Here is a 22709-nt window from a genome sequence, read left to right as displayed (position 1 = left end):
GAAAAAATGCTCATCATCACTGGCCATCAGAGAAATGCAAATCAAAACCACAATGAGATACCATCTCACACCAGTTAGAATGGCAATCATTGAAAAGTCAGGAAACAAGAGGTGCTGGAGAGGATGTGGAGAAATAGGAACACTTTTTTACTGTTGGTGGGACTGTAAACTAGTTCAACCATTGTGGAAAACCGCGATTCCTCAAGGATCTAGAACTAGCAATACCATTTGACCTAGTCATCCCATTACTGGGTATATACCCAAAGGATTATAAATCATGCGGCTATAGAGACACATGCACAGGTATGTGTATTGTGGCACTATTCACAATAGTAAAGACTTGGAACCAACCCAAATGTCCATCAATGATAGACTGGATTAAGAAAATGTGGCACATATACACCACAGAATACTATGCAGCCATAAAAAAGGATAAGTTCATGTCCTTTGTTGGGACATGGATGAAGTTGGACACCATCATTCTGAGCAAACTGTCACAAGGACAGAAAACCAAACACCACATGTTCTCATTCATAGGTGGGAACTGAACAATGAGAACACTTGGACACAGGGTGGGGAACATAACACACCAGGGCCTGTCATGGGGTGGGGGTAGAGGGGAGGAATAGCATTAGGAGATATACCTAATGTAAATGACAAGTTGATGGGTGCAGCACACCAACATGGCACACATATACCTATGTAACAAACCTGCACGTTGTGCACATGTGCACATGTACCTAGAACTTTTTTATTTTAATAATAAAAAAGTAGATTTTAATTAAAAATTTTATTGTAAAATAAATACAATAAAAAAATTACTGAAGTCTATATTGCCTATCGATAATAATAAGGGTTTTCTCCTATGATTTGTCAAACAAAAAGATGAGTGTAAACATCTAAAGAATCTTAAGGTCCAGATTTGAAATTCAGTGTCATTGAAATAATGACCCTCATAATCTTTTCTTGCAATATTTTTACAATGGCTGCTTGACAAAGAAAAACAAAGGAGAAAAAGATACAACAAACACCCTGAAAACAAACAATTCATGTTTTTACCCCAACCCACTGAGAAATTTTGAGTTAAAAAATCTAGCTGTCACACATATCATCACTATAATTAGACTCTTCTGTGCACAACAGCAAATTGTCTTAGACAATTAAAAATATAATGTATTAGATTTATGGCCTGTGTTTACTTTTACTCTCTTCTGACTCGCATGAATTTTGTGATAAAGAAATAATGGACAAATGATTCATTAAGATACATAGATTTTCTAATCCATATATATTATTGCATCTTCATGTGTAATTTGAAGCAGGTTTTTAAAAAATCACTTGTTTTACAGAATCATTTTAGTTCTCAGTTTAAAACATCTTCAATTTCTTCATTCATTTTCCTAAGAAATAGTAGTAAGATCTTAATGTGATGTGCACTGTACCTTTAAATGGTTGTTTGCAACAGCATCATGTAAGGGCAGAGTTCCATCTATATTTGCACAATTAACCTTAGCACCAGCTTTTAATAACTCTACAACTATATCAATAGATCCTTCATTAGATGCCTCATGAAGTGGTGTCCAACCTAAAAAAAGAAAAAGAAGAAAAAATCCTGCTTCATGCAAATCAATACTCATGTAATATCTGTATTACTAAGGTTTTGTTGCATTAATGGAATATCCATATTGATTCATATACATATAAGTATTGAACAAGAAATAATACTAAAAAGTATGGGCTCAAAATTTATGTTTCATTTTTGAAAACAAATTGATCTCATCACAAACATTTGTTGATATAAGTGCCAAAGCAAAAGACTCACAGAATGCAAAACATAATGAGAGTAAATACTACTCATTTTGATTTGTTTCAACTCAGATATTAAAACGTCTGACTTTCCCATGTGTATCTTTGCATTGTCACATTTCTCTTTAAAATGACACCTGGTTTAATTAACCTTTGAGTTCTTCCCTGTGGAATTCTTCAGCTAAGATTCTTTTGTGCTTAAGCAAAATGTTGGGTAAATTTTTCAGAGTTTTAGAATAAAAATAAAGAAAGAGAGAAAAAAGGAACAGTACAAAAGGAGGAGAAAAGAGAAGAACGGATAGGAGAATGAGAAAACTCTGCATTCTGACCAAAGTTGCAGGATAAACTTGAGGCTTCCAAGGAAAAGGCCTAACTTCCTTTACTCCCCATTCTGTTTACCCTCTCTGATGCTCCCAAATGGATGTTAAAAACTATTTCAAAGGAAAAAGGTCTATTAACAATGATAAATCTTAGTATTCAACTAAACACTAATGTAATATAAAAAATATTGTTCAAAGTTATCACTTACATATCAGCCAGGAACAAATTGGAGGGAGCAGGAGGTGTTGAAATGTGTATTTCAGTGAGTTCCAATTATTAAGGTAATTAAATTAAAAGGATCCAAACCTGCATTATCATTTAGATTCACATCTGCTCCAGATTCTATCAGGGCTTTCACTAGGGACAGATTTCCTGTTCTGGCAGCTAAATGAAGCCGGCTTTCCCCTCTGGCATTCCTCTTGTTGATCCCACCTGTTTTCATTCCTGTAAATTTGCCAAACAAGAGGTTTATTTTCTGCCAAGTGCTGATTGTTATAAAGGATCTTAAAAAATACATAACAACCTCCTCAAAATATCACACTACACAGAAACTTATATCAATTAATGTTATCATTGCTGTTATTGTTTTAATATATAATTTGTGAAGACATAATAGAACATCTAAGCACATTACTTTGCATTCATTCTAGCAGTTGGTTAATCACTCTATCACTTGATCAAAATAAATTAACTTGCTTCAGTTCTATCTACACTCATCTCATTCTCAATAGTCCTTTAACAATGATTATTTTTAAGATAAACTGAGATATTGTAAAAAATCCTCTTTCTACAGCCATTCTGTATCTCAATGGGTGTATTCCTGATCACATAGATGCCAAGTACCAAACTATGGACTATGGTTTTCTATTTTTCTTTCACAAAGTGTGCTGTACAAGATCATTAACCAAAGATTTTGTTTTTTAAATCTCTTCCTTGCAATACAAGTTATACAGACTTAAGCTGGAACTAAAAGTAATGAACTGATCATGTTTTCCCCCATTTCCTGCCAAAACCATGCTAAAATGACAGTAAAAGAAACTTTAAAGTACCATATCAAAAAAAAAAAAGAGGAGACAATAAAGGACAAAGACTTCAACCAATTTGGGGGGATTAGAAAGTCACTGATGGGGAAGAGTGAACTGACTTGGCAGAGTGGGGAATGCTCCAACACAAGGGAATTGTAGAGAGAGAGCCAGTCTGAACTCAAGTACTCCACACTTGGGGACATGAGGCACTACAGAAGGCAGGTGTGTGGAACAGTGGGGGCGGGGGCTGGGCAGTTGGTTAACATCTTTTATATAAGATCTTTTACATAGAAAAGTTGGGACTCCGAGTTTCCTTCCCCAACCCTCAACTGACTAGCAACCACTCCTCTTATCCCAGATCTCCAACCCAAAGCCAGGAACCTGAAGGTTTGTTTTCTATAGAAACTGCATCAGGGCCAGGCACAGTGGCTCATGTCTGTAATCCGAGCATTCTACTAAAAATACAAAAATTAGCCTGGCATGGTGGTGGATGCCTGTAATCACAGCTACTGTGGAGACTGAGGGAGGAGAATCACTAGAACCTGGGATGTGGAAGTTGCCCTAAACCAAGATTGAGCCACTGCACTCCAGCCTGGGAGACAGAGATAGACTCCGTCTCAAAAAAAAAAAAAAAAAAAAGAAACAAAGAAACTGCATTAGAGAAGCTTCAGATTGAGATGCAAAGCAAAATAAATGGATAGGGTGATGAAACAGAAAATATTTGTTAAATCAGTGGTATCAGCACCATGGAGGAAACTTGTTAGAAATGCAAATTCCCCAGTCTACTCCAAACTTCCTTTGGAGGACAGACTAAAATGGCCCCTAATGATCCTCACCATCTGGTATTTATGACTTTGTGTACTCTTCTTCTCTTGAATAGCTTGCTTCTAACCAATAGAATATTTCAACACTGAGGGTATTTCATTTAACTGATTAGGTTAAAAGAGATTGTAACATTTTCTGTCCTGCTAGCAGACTTGCTGTATTGCCTTCAGCTTGTATGCTTTGATGATGCAAGTAGCCATGTTGGAGAAGCCCACCCAGCAAGAAACTGAGGATGGCCACCAGCCAATCACCAGTGAGGAACTGAGGCCCTCAGCCAACCATCCTTAAGAAATTGAATTCTGCCAACAATCACATGAGCTTGAAAGTGTATCCTTCCCTAGCAGAGCCTTCAGATGAGACCCCAGTCCTGGCCAACACTTTGCTGCCTATGAACAATCCCGTTAGAGGTCCCAACTAAGCCATGCCCGATTCCTGACCTACAGAAAGTATGAGATAGTAAGTGTGTAATAGAGACAACTAACACACCTACTGAATCAGATTCTTTGAGGGTAGGGCCCAGCAATCTGTGTTTTAACAAGCTTTTCAGGTAATTCTGATGCAAACTAAGGTTTGAGAACCACTGCATTAAACTTTGGGATAATCTTCTTGCTCTACTTCCTAAATGTCATCAACCATGTATATGGTTTCAGGGCAAGAGATAAAAAGATTAGAGAACTGTTCTCTAAAAAATGGATTCTTGGGTTATATGAATCACAGGGAAGAATGACAGTCTCACTTATCTCTTCCACTGGCACCCAGACAAAAATATATTGCTCTTTAGAGATTAGCAATCCAAAATTCTTCACTGGAAGAATTAAAAACATATATATATATATATATATGAGAATATATTTGAAAATTATATCTAAGACTGCGGGACTGCAGACTGCAAGTATGAATAGAAAAATCTCTCCCAGCTGGGCACAGTGCCTCACACTTGTAATCCTTGCACTTTGGGAGGCTGAGGCAGGAGGAGCTTGAGACTAGTCTGGGCAACATAGGGAGATCCCATTTCTTAAAAAAATTTAAAAATTATCTGGGTTTGGTGGCATGTAGTCCCAGCTACTGAGGGATGCTGGGGTGGGAGAAGCATGTGAGCCTGGGAGGTCAAGGTTGCAGTGAACTGTGATTGTGCCACTGCTCTCTAGCCTGCATGACAGACAAGACCCTGTCTCAAACAACAACAACAACAACAACAACAATTCTCAAATAATTCTTACTGTGGATGGTATAAATTCTTGTTTCTGGTGTGTTTGCAGCAAAGAAGGTAGCCATGTAATACACATTTTGGAGGAAAAATTCATAAACTTCTCAGTGTTACTAACATCATAAGTTTGTACAGCATTGACTAAAAATTTAAAATAACAAAATCTGACAGAAATTCAAAAGGAATGCTAAACCTCTTCAAAAACTCCTCTGTAGTTTGGAATCTGATGTTACTATTAATAAGCATAATGCTATTAAATACTTAGATTTCTCTCCATTTTTATGTGACCAGTGTTTTCTTCTCGGAAGCTTTCAGGATCTTCTCTTTATTCCTGTTCTGAAATTTCAGTGAGGTGTCTTGTTCACTGTACAGACACTAAGTGGTACTTTCAATATGGAAATGCCTATCTCATTTCTTGTATTCTTTCTTTAATGATTTCTTCTACTGTTCACCCGCTGTTCTCCCTAGATTTCCTACAGTGATCTTTAATTTTCTTATCTTTTCTCTCCTATTTTCAGCTTTTTCTTTTTTTTTTGTCCTTAGTAGACTTGTAAAGCTTTGCCTTGTAACCCTGCTACAGATATCTATATATTATCTATTTATTTAAATTTCTGTTTTAAACAATTAAAAGCCCTGTATTGTTCTCTTATTGTTTCCTCTTGTTTATACCTTTTTGGGAAAAAAAATGTAGATGTTTCTTGATTCTTGTATAGTGTCTGTTTCTTCTGGGTTCTTTTGGTCTGCTTAGTTTACTTTGATATCTTTCACATTGGTGTTTTCTGCAAATACTTGTCAATCTTTGCCTATCTGTTCATTCATATTTTAGTGAGGAAAACTAAAATCCTAACTGGAAATCTGTGGAGTGTGAGGGGAATGTGGCAGAACTCGGATATAGTTGAATTCACTGTCGGGTGATCAGCAGGAGGTAAGCCTGCCATTGTTTTAGGGAATCCCAGATGCCACTGTCTAAAATTCTTACCTCTGGAACAGTTCAATTCTCTGCTCAAGTGGCTTACAGTCTGGTGGAATAATAGACATCTTAAAAATTACATTTAAATATGATTAAGTGCTGCTAGAGAGGTGTGAAGTTTCCTGTGGTAGCTGTAACAAATTACCACAAACTGGGTGACTTAAAACAACAGAATGTGTTCTCTCATAATTTGGAAACCAGAAATCCAAAATCAAAGTGTCAACGGGGCTGTCCTCCCTGTGGAAGCTCTAGGAGAGAATCTTGCTGAGTCTCTTCTAACTTCTGATGGCGGTCAGCATTCCTTGGCTTCCTTGGCTGTGGCTACATTGCTCCTTTGCCTTCATCTCATCATCTCTTCTGTATGTTTCAAATCTCCCTTTCTTTCTCTCATAAGGACACAGTAATTAGATTTAGGGCCCACCTGGATAATCCAGGATGATCTCCTTATCTTAGGGTTCTTAAATTGAAGAAGGTAACAGTCCTGCTTTTACTATATAAGGTAATAGTCGAAAACTACAGGGATTAGGACAGGGCACGTTTTGCGGGGCTAGCATTCAACCCACTATAGGAAGTATGTATAAGAAGGATTTCAGTTTACATGAGAGGGGGGAAAATGAAAGAATATTCATAGAGAATGCCTAATTCAGTGTTCTTCCTACCTCTTGACAGTATATAAATCAACAGTGAATAATGTTTAACCTGAAGTGGTCCAGCTTATTGTTTATGGCAGAACTATCTCCAAGAACTATCAAAGGATGCTTAGCTTGTCCATACTGTGAAACACACACAGTTCATTCATCTGACACAAAACAAAATAATGGCTATGTTTCTTTGATTTCCCTTATGTTAAAAGGGCTGAATGGAAGTATCTAAAGAATCTGACACCTTTCATGCCTGCTGTCCCCACTGAATATTCTTGTTGTGTCTGCAGTTTACCTTATCTCCTCTAATATGATAAATTAGAAGTCATAGACAGAAGTATGACATGAATATATTTAAAGATTATCGGATTCTCAAGTGGTGCCTTAACAACAAATATCGCTGAAATAGTCATATAAGTCAGTGAATAACCACAAAAAGAAACAATATATCTGAAAGTTTAGAAATTCCTTGAAGTAGACCGAATTGCTGTGCTTGATTTTGTAAACTTTAACCTATACAATTATAGGAATACAAACCTAGGTTGCAGGTCGTTTTTAAGAAACTTTGTTTTTTTCCAAAATTCTGAACTGTTTTGTGTTCTTGGCTATTAGCAGGCATGTGCATTTCTGACTCCGTTTTTTCTTTTATCTCCTCACAATTTCTTATAGTTATTCCGTCTCCACTGATGTTATTAGTTAATTCCTCATCTGAAACAAACATTTTACAATATCAGTGTTGTTGTTCTCCTACCTGGTTATACAACCAGAAAATAGAATTTCTAACTTTTTTTTTTTTTTTTTGAGACAGAGTCTCGCTTTGTCGCCCAGGCTGGAGTGCAGTGGCCAGATCTCAGCTCACTACAAGCTCCGCCTCCCGGGTTTAGGCCATTCTCCTGCCTCAGCCTCCCAAGTAGCTGGAACCCAGGTGCCCGCCACCTCGCCCGGCTAGTTTTTCGTATTTTTTAGTAGAGACGGGGTTTCACCGGGTTAGCCAGGGTGGTCTCGATCTCCTGACCTCGTGATCTGCCTGTCTCGGCCTCCCAAAGTGCTGGGATTACAGGCTTGAGCCACCGCGCCTGGCCGGAATTTCTAACTTTTTAAAGTTTCTGTTCCATGCTGGACTGGTTAAGGAAATGGAAGCTTTTAAAAATGTTTTTATGTAACAGAAAAAAATTTGCTGGTTGCAGCTCTGATGGGAATACAGTAGATAGTTGAAATGAATAGACCTAACAACTTCCTGCTATCAAAATATTGTTAGGTTTCCTGATGCTAAATAAGTACTATATTAAAAAGCAACAGAAAGAGTGATAGAAATACTGTTTATTCAATCAATGGGAAAAGGATTCCCTATTTAATAAATGGTGATGGGAAAACAGGCTAGCCATATGCAGAAAACTGAAACTTGACCCCTTCCTTACATCTTAGATAAAAATTAACTCAAGATGGATTAAAGACTTATAAACGTAATACCCAAAACCATGAAATCCCTAGAAGAAAACCTAGGTAATACCATTGAGGACATAGGCATGGGCAAACACTTCATTACTAAAACACCAAAAGCAATGGCAACAAAATCCAAAATAGACAAATGGGATCTAATTAAACTAAAGAGCTTCTGCACAGCAAAAGAAAGTATCATCAGAGTGAACAGGCAACCTACCGAATAGAAGAAAATTTTTGCGATCTATCCATCTGACAAAGGGCTAATATCCAGAATCTACAAGGAACTTAAACAAATTCACAAGAAAAAAACCCCATCAAAAAGTGGGCAAAGGATATGAACAGACACTTCTCAAAAGAAAACATTTATGCGGCCAAAAAACATATGATAAAAAGCTCATCATCATTGGTCATTAGGGAAATGCAAATCAAAGCCACAATGAGATACCATCTCATGCCAATTAGAATGGCGATCATTAAAAAGTCAGGAAACAACAGATGCTGGAGAGGATGTGGAGAAATAGGAATGCTTTTACACTGTTGGTGGGAGTGTAAATTAGTTCAACCATTGTGGAAGACAATACAGTGATTCCTCAAGGATCTAGAACCAGAAATACCATTTGACCCAGCAATCCCATTACTGGGTATATACCCAAAAATCATTCTACTATAAAGACACATGTACGTGTATGTTTATTGTGGCACTGTTCACAATAGCAAAGACCTGAAACCAACCCAAATGCTCATCAGTGATAGACTGGTTAAAAAAATGTGGCACATATATACCACGGAATACCATGCAGCCATAAAAAAGGATGAGTTCATGTCCTTTTCATGGACATGGATGAAGCTGGAAACCATCATTCTCAGTGAGCTAACATAGGAACAGAAAACCAAACACCACATGGTCTCACTCATAAGTGGGAATTGAACAATGAGAACACATGGGGAGGGGGACATCATACACTGGGGCCTGTTAGGGGGTGGGGGGCTTCTGGAGGGATAGCATTAGGAGAAATACCTAATGTTAGACGATGGGTTGATGGGTGTAGCAAACCACCATGGCACGTGTATACCCATGTAACAAATCTGCAGGTTCTACACATGTATCCCAGAACTTAAAGTATAATAATAATTATATTAAAAAAATACTGTTCATTACCATCAGTCAATATCAGCTTAGCAACCATCTTTGATAACATTGTTTTGACTTCAAAAGTAATCACTATTACTTAACTACTAGGCTTAGTGGCATCTCAAAATATGGCCCACATATCCTCATTCCTCTCAGTTTGGCCATCGGTTGAATACAATTCAGTTGGAAATTTCTATAAAAATAAGTAAATCTATAGGAAATGTGTACAGATTAAGCAATATTACTAATACCTGGTTTGTGGGAAATTTCCTTCTTTTCTCTTTGACTAAGTTGTGAGATGTTGGCCAATTCTTTATTCATATTGTCAGTGGAATGAGAATCTATCTCATGTACAGTCTCACTTTCCAGATGGTTTTGTCTCCTTTTTTCAACTTTAGTTGTTTCTATTACTTGAGAATGAACAACTATGGATAAAGGCTCATTTGAATAAATTATTTTTTTGTCTCTGTCAGTGTAATTCCTTTCAGTGTCACAATTCTTTGCCACCTCTTCCACAATATGTGTATCTGCTTGTTTCATTAAAAAAGTTGGTTCTCTGGGAATATAATCCTGTGACTTTTTGAATAGCTCCACATGGTTAGTCAACTTTGAAACCTCATGTGTTGGAAGTGTTCTCACATAAGCCAGGGAATTTTGCTCAGGATTGCCATGTGAGTGATCAAAAGAAGGTCCAAATATGCATTGTTCATAATTTGCAACATGTTCAGAAATAACTGCATTATCTGAATGAGAAAAATTAACAGCTTCCTGTTCTGGAAGTGTGGTTAGGCTGACTGCTTGTAACTCATTTTCCTGTGAAAAATGATCTTCAGAAACTAAAAACTGTTGAAAATCCTTTTCTTTTCTATTTGTTAAACTCTCCTTAAAATTACAGTGTTTTTTGCAGCCTGTAGAACACATCACCTTTTTAGATGTTATAGCCTTCTCAGAGGTACAGCAATCATCATCATCATTATCAGAATTTCCCTTTACAAAGGATAGGAAAGAATTTTCCCATTTGTTAAATCTCTCATCTTTTTGGACCAAGTTACTGTTTTCATAAGATTTATAAAGTACATGGTGTTGTTCCTGGAGAGTGTGAGGCTGCTTATCTGTAGTAACTAGTGGTAACGTGATTTCTTTATGTAATGAAAGTCCTGGGAAAGAAACAGCTTCAGTTTGGTCAACGGATTCTAATTCCAAGCACTGAACTTCTTGACTATCTGATAAATCCAGGTTCTGGATGTGTGTCTCTTTGGAAACCGAACAAGCCTCAGTACTGTTATTTAATCCATTTTTCAGGCTTGACAGAGTTAAGCTGGAAGGTTCACACGATTCTTCTGGAAGGTCATTAAGGGTTTCTAGAATACACTGCTGATAGGTAACCAATCTGTTTATTCTCCTGGAAGGAGAGACAGCTAGTGTCTTTCTTGGATTACAGTCTACATCATCTACTTGAGTCCTTTTACGTTGTGTTTTTCTTCTTCCTATACCTTTTGGCACATTTGTGTTGGGATCTTTGACGTTATGGAGGTTGCCCTTTCTGAGTCCTGTAGAGTATATCTGGTTAAGAGTTGATTGTGTATGCTTGGATTTACCAAATTTTGTGTTTTGGGGATCTTTTTGGTAATATTCATATACATCTTCTTTATTTATAAATAAACTCTCTTTGCTTCCTTTATTGACCTTTACATGTTCCAGCTTCTGTCTGTTCGAATTTTCATTACAAACATGCCAAATGTGACTTTTAGAACTGAATTTTGGTTTCTATAGAAAAAAATATATAGTTAGCTTTAAATTTCAGCTGTAGTACTATATCAACTCAATCTGGATTATTGATAAATCAACTATTATTTGATTCAAACTATTATTTCTAATTCAATCTAACCACAGATCCTGCTGGGATATAGCCAACCTGATATTTGGGAAACATAGACTAATAGAAGAAAGGCAAATGTAATAGAGTTAGACTCTGCATGTATACTAATCTTTATTTTCTACTGTAGATTTTAATTCCTTATTGCCAGTATTTTAGCACTACTAATCTTATTAAACATAATAAAAAATTTTAATCTACTTAATTTGTATAGGCTTTTAAAGTAATCAGATCAAAGTTTCCTTTACGAGGAAACTCTCTGCTGGTGTACATCTTCTGTGTCTAGTGGGTTGGCGCTATTCCTTTGAGCTGTAAACAAAAAGAGAAAATCAAAGAAAGCAGATTCCAGTAGTCAGACTGTAAACTTTACAATGAAGCTTTGCACAGATGCTTCAGAAATACTCTCCTCTCCCAATTGTTATATAGGTGGAGCTAGAATTAGGGGTTTCTTCTGGCATCTGGGAGAACTATGAGATAGAAGCAGAAAAACTGACTTAAAAACAGGAAGACATATATGCTCTTCAACTGGTCTGTATGAAAAAATTATTATGGGCTGCTAAGATTAAAACAGGAACACAGCTTCCTCTCATTCACCACAATTCAAGTACCAGATGAAGAGTAACTGCCCACCCTGTAAAGTTTGAAGGGATGGGCTAATACCTTTGACTCCCTGTACTATGCTTAGGCCACAGGAAATTAGACATGGTTGATAAACCTTAGGCTCTATAAAGAGGAGGAGGAAGGAAATGGTTACGAATATATTAGTGTGCCCAGACATGCTACAAACTAACAGCCCAGAACCCTCTGATTCTCATGCAATTATTCTAGTGTCTCAAAAGCAAATGTAAAGTCACTATTACTAAAGCTTCAGCAGTTTTTCTCTTCCCTTTGATAATCTATAAAACAACCAGAAGTTATATGCCTATAAAAATGTTTACTACTAAACATAGATATACCTTGTGTTGGTATACATCCTCTGTGTCTAGTGGGTCAATGCTACTCCTTTGAGCTGTGAACAAAAAGAGAAAATCAATGAAAACAGCTTATAGTGGTTAGACTTTAGACTTCTAAAACCTACCAGTCCTTTGCCATGAGAAAACCAAGTGGAATAAGTGAAATTATGCAAACATTTTATATTAAAACTGGCACATATAACATTCCTATAATTCCCATATTAGAAATCAAATACTATCTTAAGAGAGCTAAAACATTTATATAGGGAAAGCAAAACAGATCTAACAAAATAACTAATACTAAAGATTGGCACTAAACTCAGTATTTATTTTCCCCACAGATATATCCAGATATGACCTCTTCATTCAATAGATTATGTAACTGTGTGCAAGCTACTTTTATAAAGTGAAAAATTATTTTATAATTAATTAGATTATCATCTCCTAATATGTCTGCTTAATAAGGTCCTAATTGAATGCTGCATTCTCTTCAAAGTAAAACATACACAGATGGAAAAGGCCAATCATCTTATGAATGTACAGGGGGGAAAAGATTATTTTTAAAAAGCCTAAGTTGATAATAAAAGGAATTATTTTAGTGTCTCTTTCATAGCCTCCTTTACATACTGAAAGTAGCATTAAAGTTGGCTATATGCATTTGGCTACAAAAGATAAAAACCTAGAAACAATGACTTACACACAGGAAATATTCAAAGAATATTTGACAGAGGAAGGAATAAATTAATGAACATCTTAGATGTGATACATAACACAAATTTCCCTAAATATAAGCTAGAAATGTAAAATATTTTAATGAGGATGTAATTCGAAAACAGAGCAATTTAATTTATTTCTTGGGGACAATTTTCATGATAGCAATCAAATTATGAGCTGCATAATGAAGTCTGACATTGATTCATTCACCTTATACAGGTGAAAAAAGTCAAAGATAATGTCCTTTTACCAAGCAAAAAGGTGCTATTCCTTTGGAGCACCGTCGCTGGGGACTCACTCCAGAGTTTCATTCTCATCCGCTTACCAGCTGGCTGACCTTGAGCAAATTTCTTAATGTCTCTGCCTCCATAAAATGCCCATAAATGAAAGCCAATAATAGTTTCAACCTTATAGAATGATGAAGATTAAATTATATAATCCATGTAAAGTGCTTACATGAATCCTAGGTATAGAGAAAGTGCTTCATTATTATTGTTATCATTTTCTAAGAGCAAAAGGACACTATACCTTCTCCAAACCTTTGATCTTAAATAAAAGAGTAGAAAAATCATATTTTCTAGAAACCACCCTGCAAGGGACATGGTTCCTAAGAGAATCTGGAAGGAAGAACAGGGCTTTATTTTCTCTCAGTTTTAAGACTTTACATTCCCTAATACAACCAACTTAATACCCAGGTATAAATTCTGAGGTGGTGATATTTGGTGACATAGCTATATTATTTTCCCTCTGCCACTCTGAGTTCCCATAAGGTACTGGGTACTGTGTTGAGATATTTACATATATTAACTTCAGTAGTCACACTAACAATCCCATAGGTAAACAGAGGCATAGATATTATAAACCCAAGTTTACAGATAAGAAAATTAGAAACGTTAATTCACCCTATAAGCTTTATAGCCTTTGAGGCTATAAAGTTAGGACTGAACCTTGTCCTACATCAAAGTAGATATATTTTACTTTAAGCTAGAAAAGCAACAAATATATTTTATATGAGGAAAGTTCTTTATTCATCATTCCCATACTTGAAAGCTCTCCATCTGGAATTTAAAAATGAATATTTTATTTATTTAAGTGAAATATTCTCTATTTACATACAAATATTCTTAATTAACCTAATTTTGCATTCATATTGAAAAGTAGGCTGATAATTAATCCTAGAATTTGAAAGTTCAAACTTAAGAAATATTCAAACCATCTAGTGAGGCATGATAATGCAACCCATCTTAGTAAATTCTCTCACAAAGAAAGAGTGGGAGCTTAGTACTATGGAGAAATGTTTGGAATTCCTTTACATGAAATAAATTTCACTGGGTAGGAATAGATTAAAAGTGGGCACTGGCCAACAGGGGATTCTGGATTTGGAGAAAGGACTAGAATGCTGTAGCAAGCATTCCCAGAAGAGCAAAACAATGCATGTTGTAATTATTTAAAATAGAGGAGTCAAGCAGTTAAGCAGATTATCAAAGCAATAATTTAAAAATATACTTTTGCCTCCAACTTAATAGTTTATTTACAATTTTCCATATAGCTTAAAATGTTAATATGATTGTTTTAATAATTTATCTCAATGTGCTTTTACAGACCTGACTTCAACAAGTTACTGTCTGTCTCATTTCTCATGTAATTTGGCTACTCGGAAGGAAGTCTTTTGCTCTAATGAACCACTAATTAATTACTCCTGGTAGCCTTCAATTATCAATGAAGTTTTCTCTTTACTATAAAAGTAGAATATTTTGATCCAGGACTTAGTTCTCAGTCAATAGCATTCAGACAACTGCATTTCTTGATCAAGTATATTATTTATAAAATAAGTGGCCATAAAATAATAAATAGATCCATTAACCCTAAAGAAAAACTAGTATCATGACTGGTTGTTAGATTGCTCAGTTGCACCTAATTTTCAGTAACAGACACACCCAACAATAATTGGAAGAACTGTTTTATATTAAATGGAATGCAGCTGGGAAGATTGATATGGTTTGGCTGTGTCCTCATCCAAATCTTTCTTGAATTATATCTCCCATAATCCCCATGTGTCATGGGAGGAACCCAGTGGGAGGTAATTGAATCATGGGGGCAGGTTTTTCCCATGCTGTTCTCCTGATAGTGAATAAGTCTCACAACATCTGATCGTTTTATAAAGGGCTGTTCCCCTGCACTTATCCTTGCTGCTGCCATGTGAAGAAGGATGTGTTTGCTTCCCCTTCAGCCATGATTGTAAGTTTCCTTAGGCCTCCCTAGTCCTGTGGAACCGTGAGTCAAGTAAACCTCTTTCCTTTATAAATTACCCAGTCTCAGGTATGTCTTTATTAGCAGCCTGAGAACAAACTGATACAGAGATGTACTTTAAATTTCATTTAAAACCATTTAGATCAGGAAAAGATCTTTTCTAATAGACTTATCAAAGGGTTTGTGTTGACATTTAATCATTAACCAAGATAGATATGTAATATCTGTCCTGTTATCCTCTTGGACATGAAGGAGGCTGGGTTATGTGTCTTTGTTATGTACTCTCATAGGGCCTGAACATTCTTTTATCACGTTCTTCATCGTAATTGCTTGCTATCCTTGTTTCTTATTCATCTTGTATTATTAGGCTGTAGCACTATTTAGTGTTTGACACATAGCAACCCTGATAGAATGAATGAATGAATGAATCACTCTCCACAGAAAATAAATTCCAGTGGAGGTGGGTTAGAGAGCATCTGTTGTTTTGCCTGCCCAGCACATATCCTCAGAGGCAGCTCTCTGAAGAGAGATGCCATTGGTTCCTGCTGCCTAGATCCCTGGAGTTCCTTTTATTCTTGACCTTTCTAAGGTCTGGATCTTCAGTTTTTCCTTTAATTCTCGAGTTGTTCTGTCAAAAAGCTCCCTTTTCAGCCTTAGGTTGATTACTTGCTGTCAAAGAACTTTGAATTTATATTTGTATCAAAGAAGTGACAACAGCCACAGCTGTATTATTTGTCCCCAGGAAGACACAGAGCTTTAGCAGAGGATAGGTTTCCACTGCCAGCCTAAGTTTTGTTCTATTAAGGGAGAACTACAGGACATGTAGGGAGGCCCACTCACTTCATGGTTAGAAGGATTTTCAGACTAAACTTTCCTGCGCACAAAGGGGGAACTGCAAACGTAGAACCCTTTGTTGTTAAAGATAATAATATATAAAAGCCTTTGGGAGAAAATATCTGTTGGGGAAATTTTTTATTAAACTATAGTTTCATAAATGGTAATAAAGCACATATTGATCTGTTGCATGGAAAGAATTTGTTTTTGTTTTTGTTTCAGAGGACTGACAATATTTATTCAATAAATATTTGCTGAATGCATGCTATGTATAAGACACTTTAATATTAATCAGTAGATAAAACAAAGATCCTTTCCTTCATGGAGCTTAGATTCTGGAGGAAAAAGACAGAAAATGAAAAATAAGTCAACTGTCTAATGTGTTAGGTGATAAGTGCTATGGGGAATATCCAAGCAGAGCAGGGTCAGAGGGAATGGAGTATGTATAATGATTCTAAAAATATATCCATAGATTTTGTGAAACTCCTCCCTTTAAGAGGTGGGGCTTAATTCTGCTACCTTTGTGTGTGGGCCAGACTTAGTGACTCACTTCTAACAAACAGAATATGACACAAGTGATGACATATCACTTTTGAGATTAGGTTATGAAAAGACTGGCTTTTGTCTTAGGTATATTCTCTTTCTCTTAGGTCACCTGCTCTGAGATAGCTGCCAGGTTGTCAGCAGCCTTATGGAGAAGCTAATGTGGCAAGTAGCTAAAGCCTTCAGCCAACAGCCAGCAATGATCTGAGGCCTGCCAACAATCATTTGTGAGTTTGAAAATGGATCTTCCTGTCCTAGCTGCAACATCCTAGTTGCAACTTGAGATGACTACAATCTGTGACACTCATCTAGAACCACTCAGTTAAACTGCTCCCAGAATCCTGACCTTCTGAAGCAATGTGAGATAAAACATGTTTGTTGTTTTAAGCTGCTAAGTATTAGAATTCATTGTTACATACTGATAGATAACTAATATAGTGAGGGTAAGAAGGGGGCAGTTACAGGATTAAATAGGGTGGTCTAGGCCTCGCTGAAAAGGTGACATTTGAACTAAGACTTGAAGGAGGCTGGGGAGGCATATCTGAGGAAAAGCAAGGAGGCCAGCATGACTGAAGTTGAGTAACGGTGGTAGAAAGTACTAGTAAAAGGGGTTAACCAGTAGGGTGGCCAGCTGATACAGGAACTTCTAGGCTATTGTAAAGGATACTGGCTTTTCTTCTAGATTAAAGGGAGAGTCATTGCAGAGTTTGGAGCAGATGAATGTAGAGTTGTTACCAAAAAATGTAACAAATGTATTAGAGAGTATAAATAATATGTCATGTATTTAAATTATGTTTACATAATTTTTTATTGAAAACTACAGATCAAGTTCTTTTGTTGTTCAATTTAATAGAGCAGTGGATGAGAGGGAAAAAGTATAGCCATAAGAAAATATTCTTAGGGAACGAATATAAATAATCCTGGCCATTTTCACTGAAAAGGATATAACCAAATTTAATTTACATCATATCATGTTATTTAGTCAAAGGATTTTGGGGAAAAGAAACAAATTTATAAAAGGTTTCTTAATTGTTTGCAATGTACAACCTGCAGAAAAGTATTACCTTTCTTTTTTCTTTTAGAGTCCTTTGTGCATTTGCAAACAACTCAGAGTGATTTATTAAAAGAATGAAGAAAAGACACTATTCAATGGATTTTCTCAACACTCACGAGAAAAATAAATTTAATCTCTTTAATTCTGAACTAAATTTCTGTAACTTTACTGATGTGACAAATAGGTATAACAGGGCAGTTTAATCTTACCTGATGTCAGGCATTTTTGATGTTTAGGAATATATCTCTCAAGGAGACGCTTCATACATAAATCCTTGGCCTCATCCAAAGCACATTTTCCATCATCATTTCTAAATAATGGATCAGCTCCATTCAAAAGAAGTAACTCTGCCACCTAGAAAAAGGTCGCTTATGTAAGGGAACCCAGATTGAGGGTATATTACTGTAAATGTGTGCTAGCAGACAACTCTAAGTAACATCAAATATATCTTTCGAAAACACAGTTTAGATTTATCTATAAATCCTTGTCCAATAAAAAAAGAATTAATGTAGTTGCACTGAATTTTAATTCGTTGATACATGAGTTTCTTCTCAATAAAAAAGACTAAAGGAAGAATGAAAGGGAGAAAGAAAAAAAAGAAGGTGGGAAGAAAAGAAAGGGAGAAAGAGGTAAGGGGGACGGAAGGTGGGAAAGCAGGCAGGCAGAAAGACAGGAGGCAAGAAAGGCTGAGGTAGAAACGTTGGTGGCTCAGCCACTAGTGAAATGAAGTTAGCAAATACACAAATAATTAGTACTGGGCTCTATAGTAGTAAATACAATTTTAACAGGTTCCAGGAGATAATTACATCTTCCATCTATACCTGTGCTGCTGCTGCTCCTCCTCAGACTGTTGGGGAAAAAGTGATCAATCTGTTACACTGTTACTACCTCTCAAACAACCTCCTCTATGCAGCTCTCCCTGAGCTCTCCCAGTGTCTCACCACCTGCTGCTGCCCAGAGAAAAATGACTTCTCCTTCCTTTCACACACATATTACTGCCCAATACACTCTATATTATGCTTATTTCTTTCATATCAGTCTCTCCTAGTGTACTCTAACTTTCTTGAGGGTTTTTCCTTCTAAAAATAATTTATTATTTTTCAGCAGGAAGTTAATGAATATGGTTCAAGATACAGAAGGCTCAGACGAAAATACAATGCAAAATAAGTTTCCCTCCTCTACTCCTGTACTATTATTTCTTCCTGAGTCAGCCCTGGTTAGTTTATTCTGAAATTTTCCAGCAATAGTCTAGTCTAATAGGTATGTATATATGTATGTATACATAATATATGTGTATACATATTTTTGTTACACAAATGGTCATATATTATATACACTCTGTATTTTGCCTTCTTTCCCCCACCCTCCCAACAAGTCCTTGGAAACTGTTCCATATCAGTGTAGACTATACTTCCTCATTCGCTTCAGCAGCTAAGTAATAGTATACTGTATGAACATACTATAATTTATTTCACCAGTACCCTATTAATGGATGTTTAAGTTGCTTCAAAGCTTTTACTACAGATATATGTCTTCATATTCCCAGAGACTATCTTAGTGTCTTACGTGAAGTAAATATTAAAAAGTATTGTTTAGTAAAAAATGAATGTAGGGCAGGAAGGATATGGTGAGTAGGCTTTAAAGTAACATTATACTAAAAGAAGCCTAAATTTCCATGTTAATGTATGGAATGAGAGGAAGGATATAAATTTCTATATAGTGTATGTACCTAAAAATTAAAAGTATATATATATTTCCTTTTATAATAAAGCATCCTAGTCTACTAAAATAGTTTGAATCTTTCTCTCTTACCTTTGATATTATCTAGTTTGTGCCATTCACAAACACAACAGCTACACTTTCCTCATCTTCCTATAATAAAATGACTAGCACAAATTTATATTATGTCAGTTTTTTGTTTTTTTTTGGAGACAGTCTCCCTCTGTTGCCCAGGCTGGAGTTCAGTGGCATGATCTTGGCTCACTGCAAACTCTGTCTCCCACATTCAATTGATTCTTGTGCCTTAGCCTCCCAGGTAGCTGGGAAAAGGTGTGCACCACCACGCCTGGCTAATTTTTGTATTTTTAGTAGAAACAGGGTTTCACCTTGTTGGCCAGGCTGGTCTTGAACTTCTAACCTCAAGTGATCCACTTGCCTTGGCCTCCCAAAGTGTTGAGATTACAGGTGTGAGCCACTGCATCTGGACACTGTGTCAGGCTTTTAAAGAAGATATATATCTCTCTTTTGAGATAATAACTAGATGGTCTCAGGTATACAACATCTCTTTTGAAACTACTTTTTAATTACTTCGTACTCTGAGGTATGTGTGTATGTATGTGTGCATGTTCTTTTAGTGTTAATTCATGTTTAATTTTAACATGTTAATTCATGTTTAAAATCATAAAAGCAATATTCGTACATTGCAAAAAAAGTTAAAAATTACAGAAAGGTATTAAGTGGAAAGTCAAGGTCCCTCCCGCACTTATTGTGGTAGGCTGAAAATGCCCCCTTATCCACCCTAACCAAAAGATATACATGTCTTCATCTCTACAACTTGTAAATGTCAATTTCATTTGGAAAAAAGATCTTTGCAAATATGATTAAGTTAAGGATTTTGAGATTAGGGGCTTATCTTCAATTATCTCACTGAGCCTTAAATACCATCACAGGTATCCTTAAGAAAGAGGCTGAACAGGATTTCACATGTACACACAGAGGAAAAGGTGATGTGAAGTCAAGAAAGAGGTTGAAGTGATGCAGCCAAATAGAAGCTGAAAGACGCAAGTAACAGATTATCCTCTACGGCCTCTGGAGGGAGTCAAGCCCCACTGATACCTTGATTTTAGCCCAGTGATTCTGATTTTGGACTTCTAGTCTCTACAGCTGTGAGAGAATAAATTTCTGTTGCTTTAAGCCACCCAGTTTGTGTTAGGTTATAGCAGTCATAGGAAACCTATACAGATTTGGGTACCAGAAAGTGGGGTGCTATTGTAACAAATACCTAAAAATGTAGAAGTGGCTTTGGAACTGGAAAGCCTGGATTGTCTTGAACAGACACCTGGTAGAAATGTGGATGTTAAAGATCCTACCAGTGAGGGCTCAGGAGGAGCACATTAGAGAGAACCTGTGTCATCTTAGATAATGCATATATCATCATAAACAGAATGTTGGTGAAAAAATGAACATTGAAGGCATTATTGGCAAGGGCTCAGAGGAAATATAGAACATGTTTTTAGAAGCTGGAGGAAAGACATTCCTTGCTATATAATACCAGAAAGCCTCGATGTGTCCTGCAAGTTGTGTAAAAGCAGAACTTGTAAGTGCTAAACTTAGAGGTTTAGCTGAGGTGATTTCCAAGTGAAGCACTGAGACTGCAACCTGGTTTCTTCTTAGGCATTATAGTAAAATGTGAGGAGAAAAAGATAAATTGAAGAAAGAACTGTTAGGCACAAAGGATGATTTGGGAAATTCTGTCCATCAAGATTGGAAAAGATGGTAAAACTTGGAGATTCCTGTAAGAAAAGTGTGCTTTGTAGAAAAGACCAAGGGCATAGCTGGAAAACCTTTGTTAATGCTGAAAAGAGTAGGAGTGTGACTCACGGACCCATTCAACCATCTCAGCAGAAGCCAGAAATATAAGTGGGCCTGTGGAAAGATCTGTGAAAGATCCTGTTGTCTAATGGCATGAATCCCTTATCTGTGAAAGACCCTGTTGTCTAATGGCATGAAGCCCTGTGACACACATGGTAAACTCACAAGGTTTTTTGAAAATGCTCTGTCTCAGAAACACTGCATCTTAGACTGAAAGAGACAGAATGAAATGAAGAACTGCCAAGATTTTAGAGACAGCAAATAGGATAATGAAACTACTCACCTGAAAATGTATGCTACCCTTTAAAAGAAAAGAAAAGATAACACCAAGAACAGAAAGTCAGCAATGAGTGAAGAGTAACAGATGGCTATGATATAATAGAGGCAGACTAGTCAGAAGCTTAGGAGATTAGCAAATAGATAGTCAAAGAGAGCCTGGCTAAAACTATAGTCCATCTTGGTGGTCCAGAAGAATGCTGTGTATATCCAAGGCAATGTCCTTTAAGGAGATGCTGGAGAGGAAACTTCTGAGTTACTGGTCCCTAGCTAAATGCAGGCCAAACTCAAAACTCCCTGAAGAATGAACATAGTCTGTAAGCCACACAAGATCCAATAGTAAAATGTAAAAACCTTTCTGATTCAGGAAGGTTAAACACAACCTCTAACCAATCAATAATTGACCACTAAATGGTCTTGAAACAAGGGTATTCTGTTGGAAACCAGGATAAAGATAAAAACAAGAAAAAAACAATTTTGCAAACAGGGTCACAAGGCTGCACACGGTGAGGGAAATAGACTTCACAATTTATCAAACAAAGAAGCAACCCAAGTTGGGCATGTGGGTCAGGGGACTCAGCATCCAGAGTTGCTGTAATAGATTATCTTAAATGTCCAATTTTGGCTGGATGTAGTGGCTCATGCCTGTCCCAGCGCTTTGGGAGGCCAAGGCAGGAAGATGACGTGAGGCCAGCAGTTCTAAACCAGCCTAGGTAACACGAGCAAGATTCTATCTCTACAAAAAATAAAAGTAAAAATAATTTTTTAAAAAGCTGGGTGTGGTGGTGCATGCCTATTTTCACAACCACTCAGGAAGCTAGGGCAGGAGGATCACCTGTGCCCAAAAATTCGAGGCTGCAGTGAGCTATGATCACATCACTTCACTGCACTCCAGCCTGGGCAACAGAGTGAGATTCTGTCTCAAGAGAGACAGAGAGAGCAAGAAGGAGAGAAGAAGAGACATGAAAAGAAACACTAAAGTACGACCCATACACAGGATAAAAAGCAGTCATAGGAACTGCTTTGAGAGGGCCTATATTTGCAGAAAAACACTCTAAAACAGCTATTATAAATATGTTCAAAGAGCTGATGAAAGCCATGTTTAAAGAATTAAGAAAAAATATGGTGATAATGATTTATAAAATAGAGAATATTAATAAGCAGAAAGTTTTTAAAAAATCAAATGGAAATTCTGGGATTCAAAAGTATAATAACTTCACCAGAGGCCTCAACAGAAAGTTTAAGCTG

The 22709-nt window shown here is 36.6% G+C and overlaps 1 protein-coding gene across 1 annotated transcript in view; it reads right to left on the bottom strand.

Moving 5' to 3' along the window:
• The window catches only part of ANKRD31 (ankyrin repeat domain 31), a 179704-nt gene that overhangs the window by 70666 nt on the left and 86329 nt on the right, over positions 1–22709 (bottom strand). The window contains exons 12-16 of the mRNA XM_011959242.1: positions 17804–17948; positions 12203–12255; positions 9622–11137; positions 2434–2571; positions 1443–1585 (exon numbers count right to left, since the gene is read on the bottom strand). Of these exons, the coding sequence (XP_011814632.1) occupies positions 1443–1585; positions 2434–2571; positions 9622–11137; positions 12203–12255; positions 17804–17948 (1995 nt within the window). The remainder of the gene's footprint in view (positions 1–1442; positions 1586–2433; positions 2572–9621; positions 11138–12202; positions 12256–17803; positions 17949–22709) is intronic.

This window comes from Colobus angolensis, unplaced genomic scaffold (genome assembly GCF_000951035.1).
Source record: "Colobus angolensis palliatus isolate OR3802 unplaced genomic scaffold, Cang.pa_1.0 Scaffold49, whole genome shotgun sequence".
NCBI lineage: Eukaryota > Metazoa > Chordata > Mammalia > Primates > Cercopithecidae > Colobus > Colobus angolensis.
The sequence above is the reverse complement of the archived record's forward strand: the minus strand, read 5'-3'. Positions and strand labels throughout refer to the sequence as shown.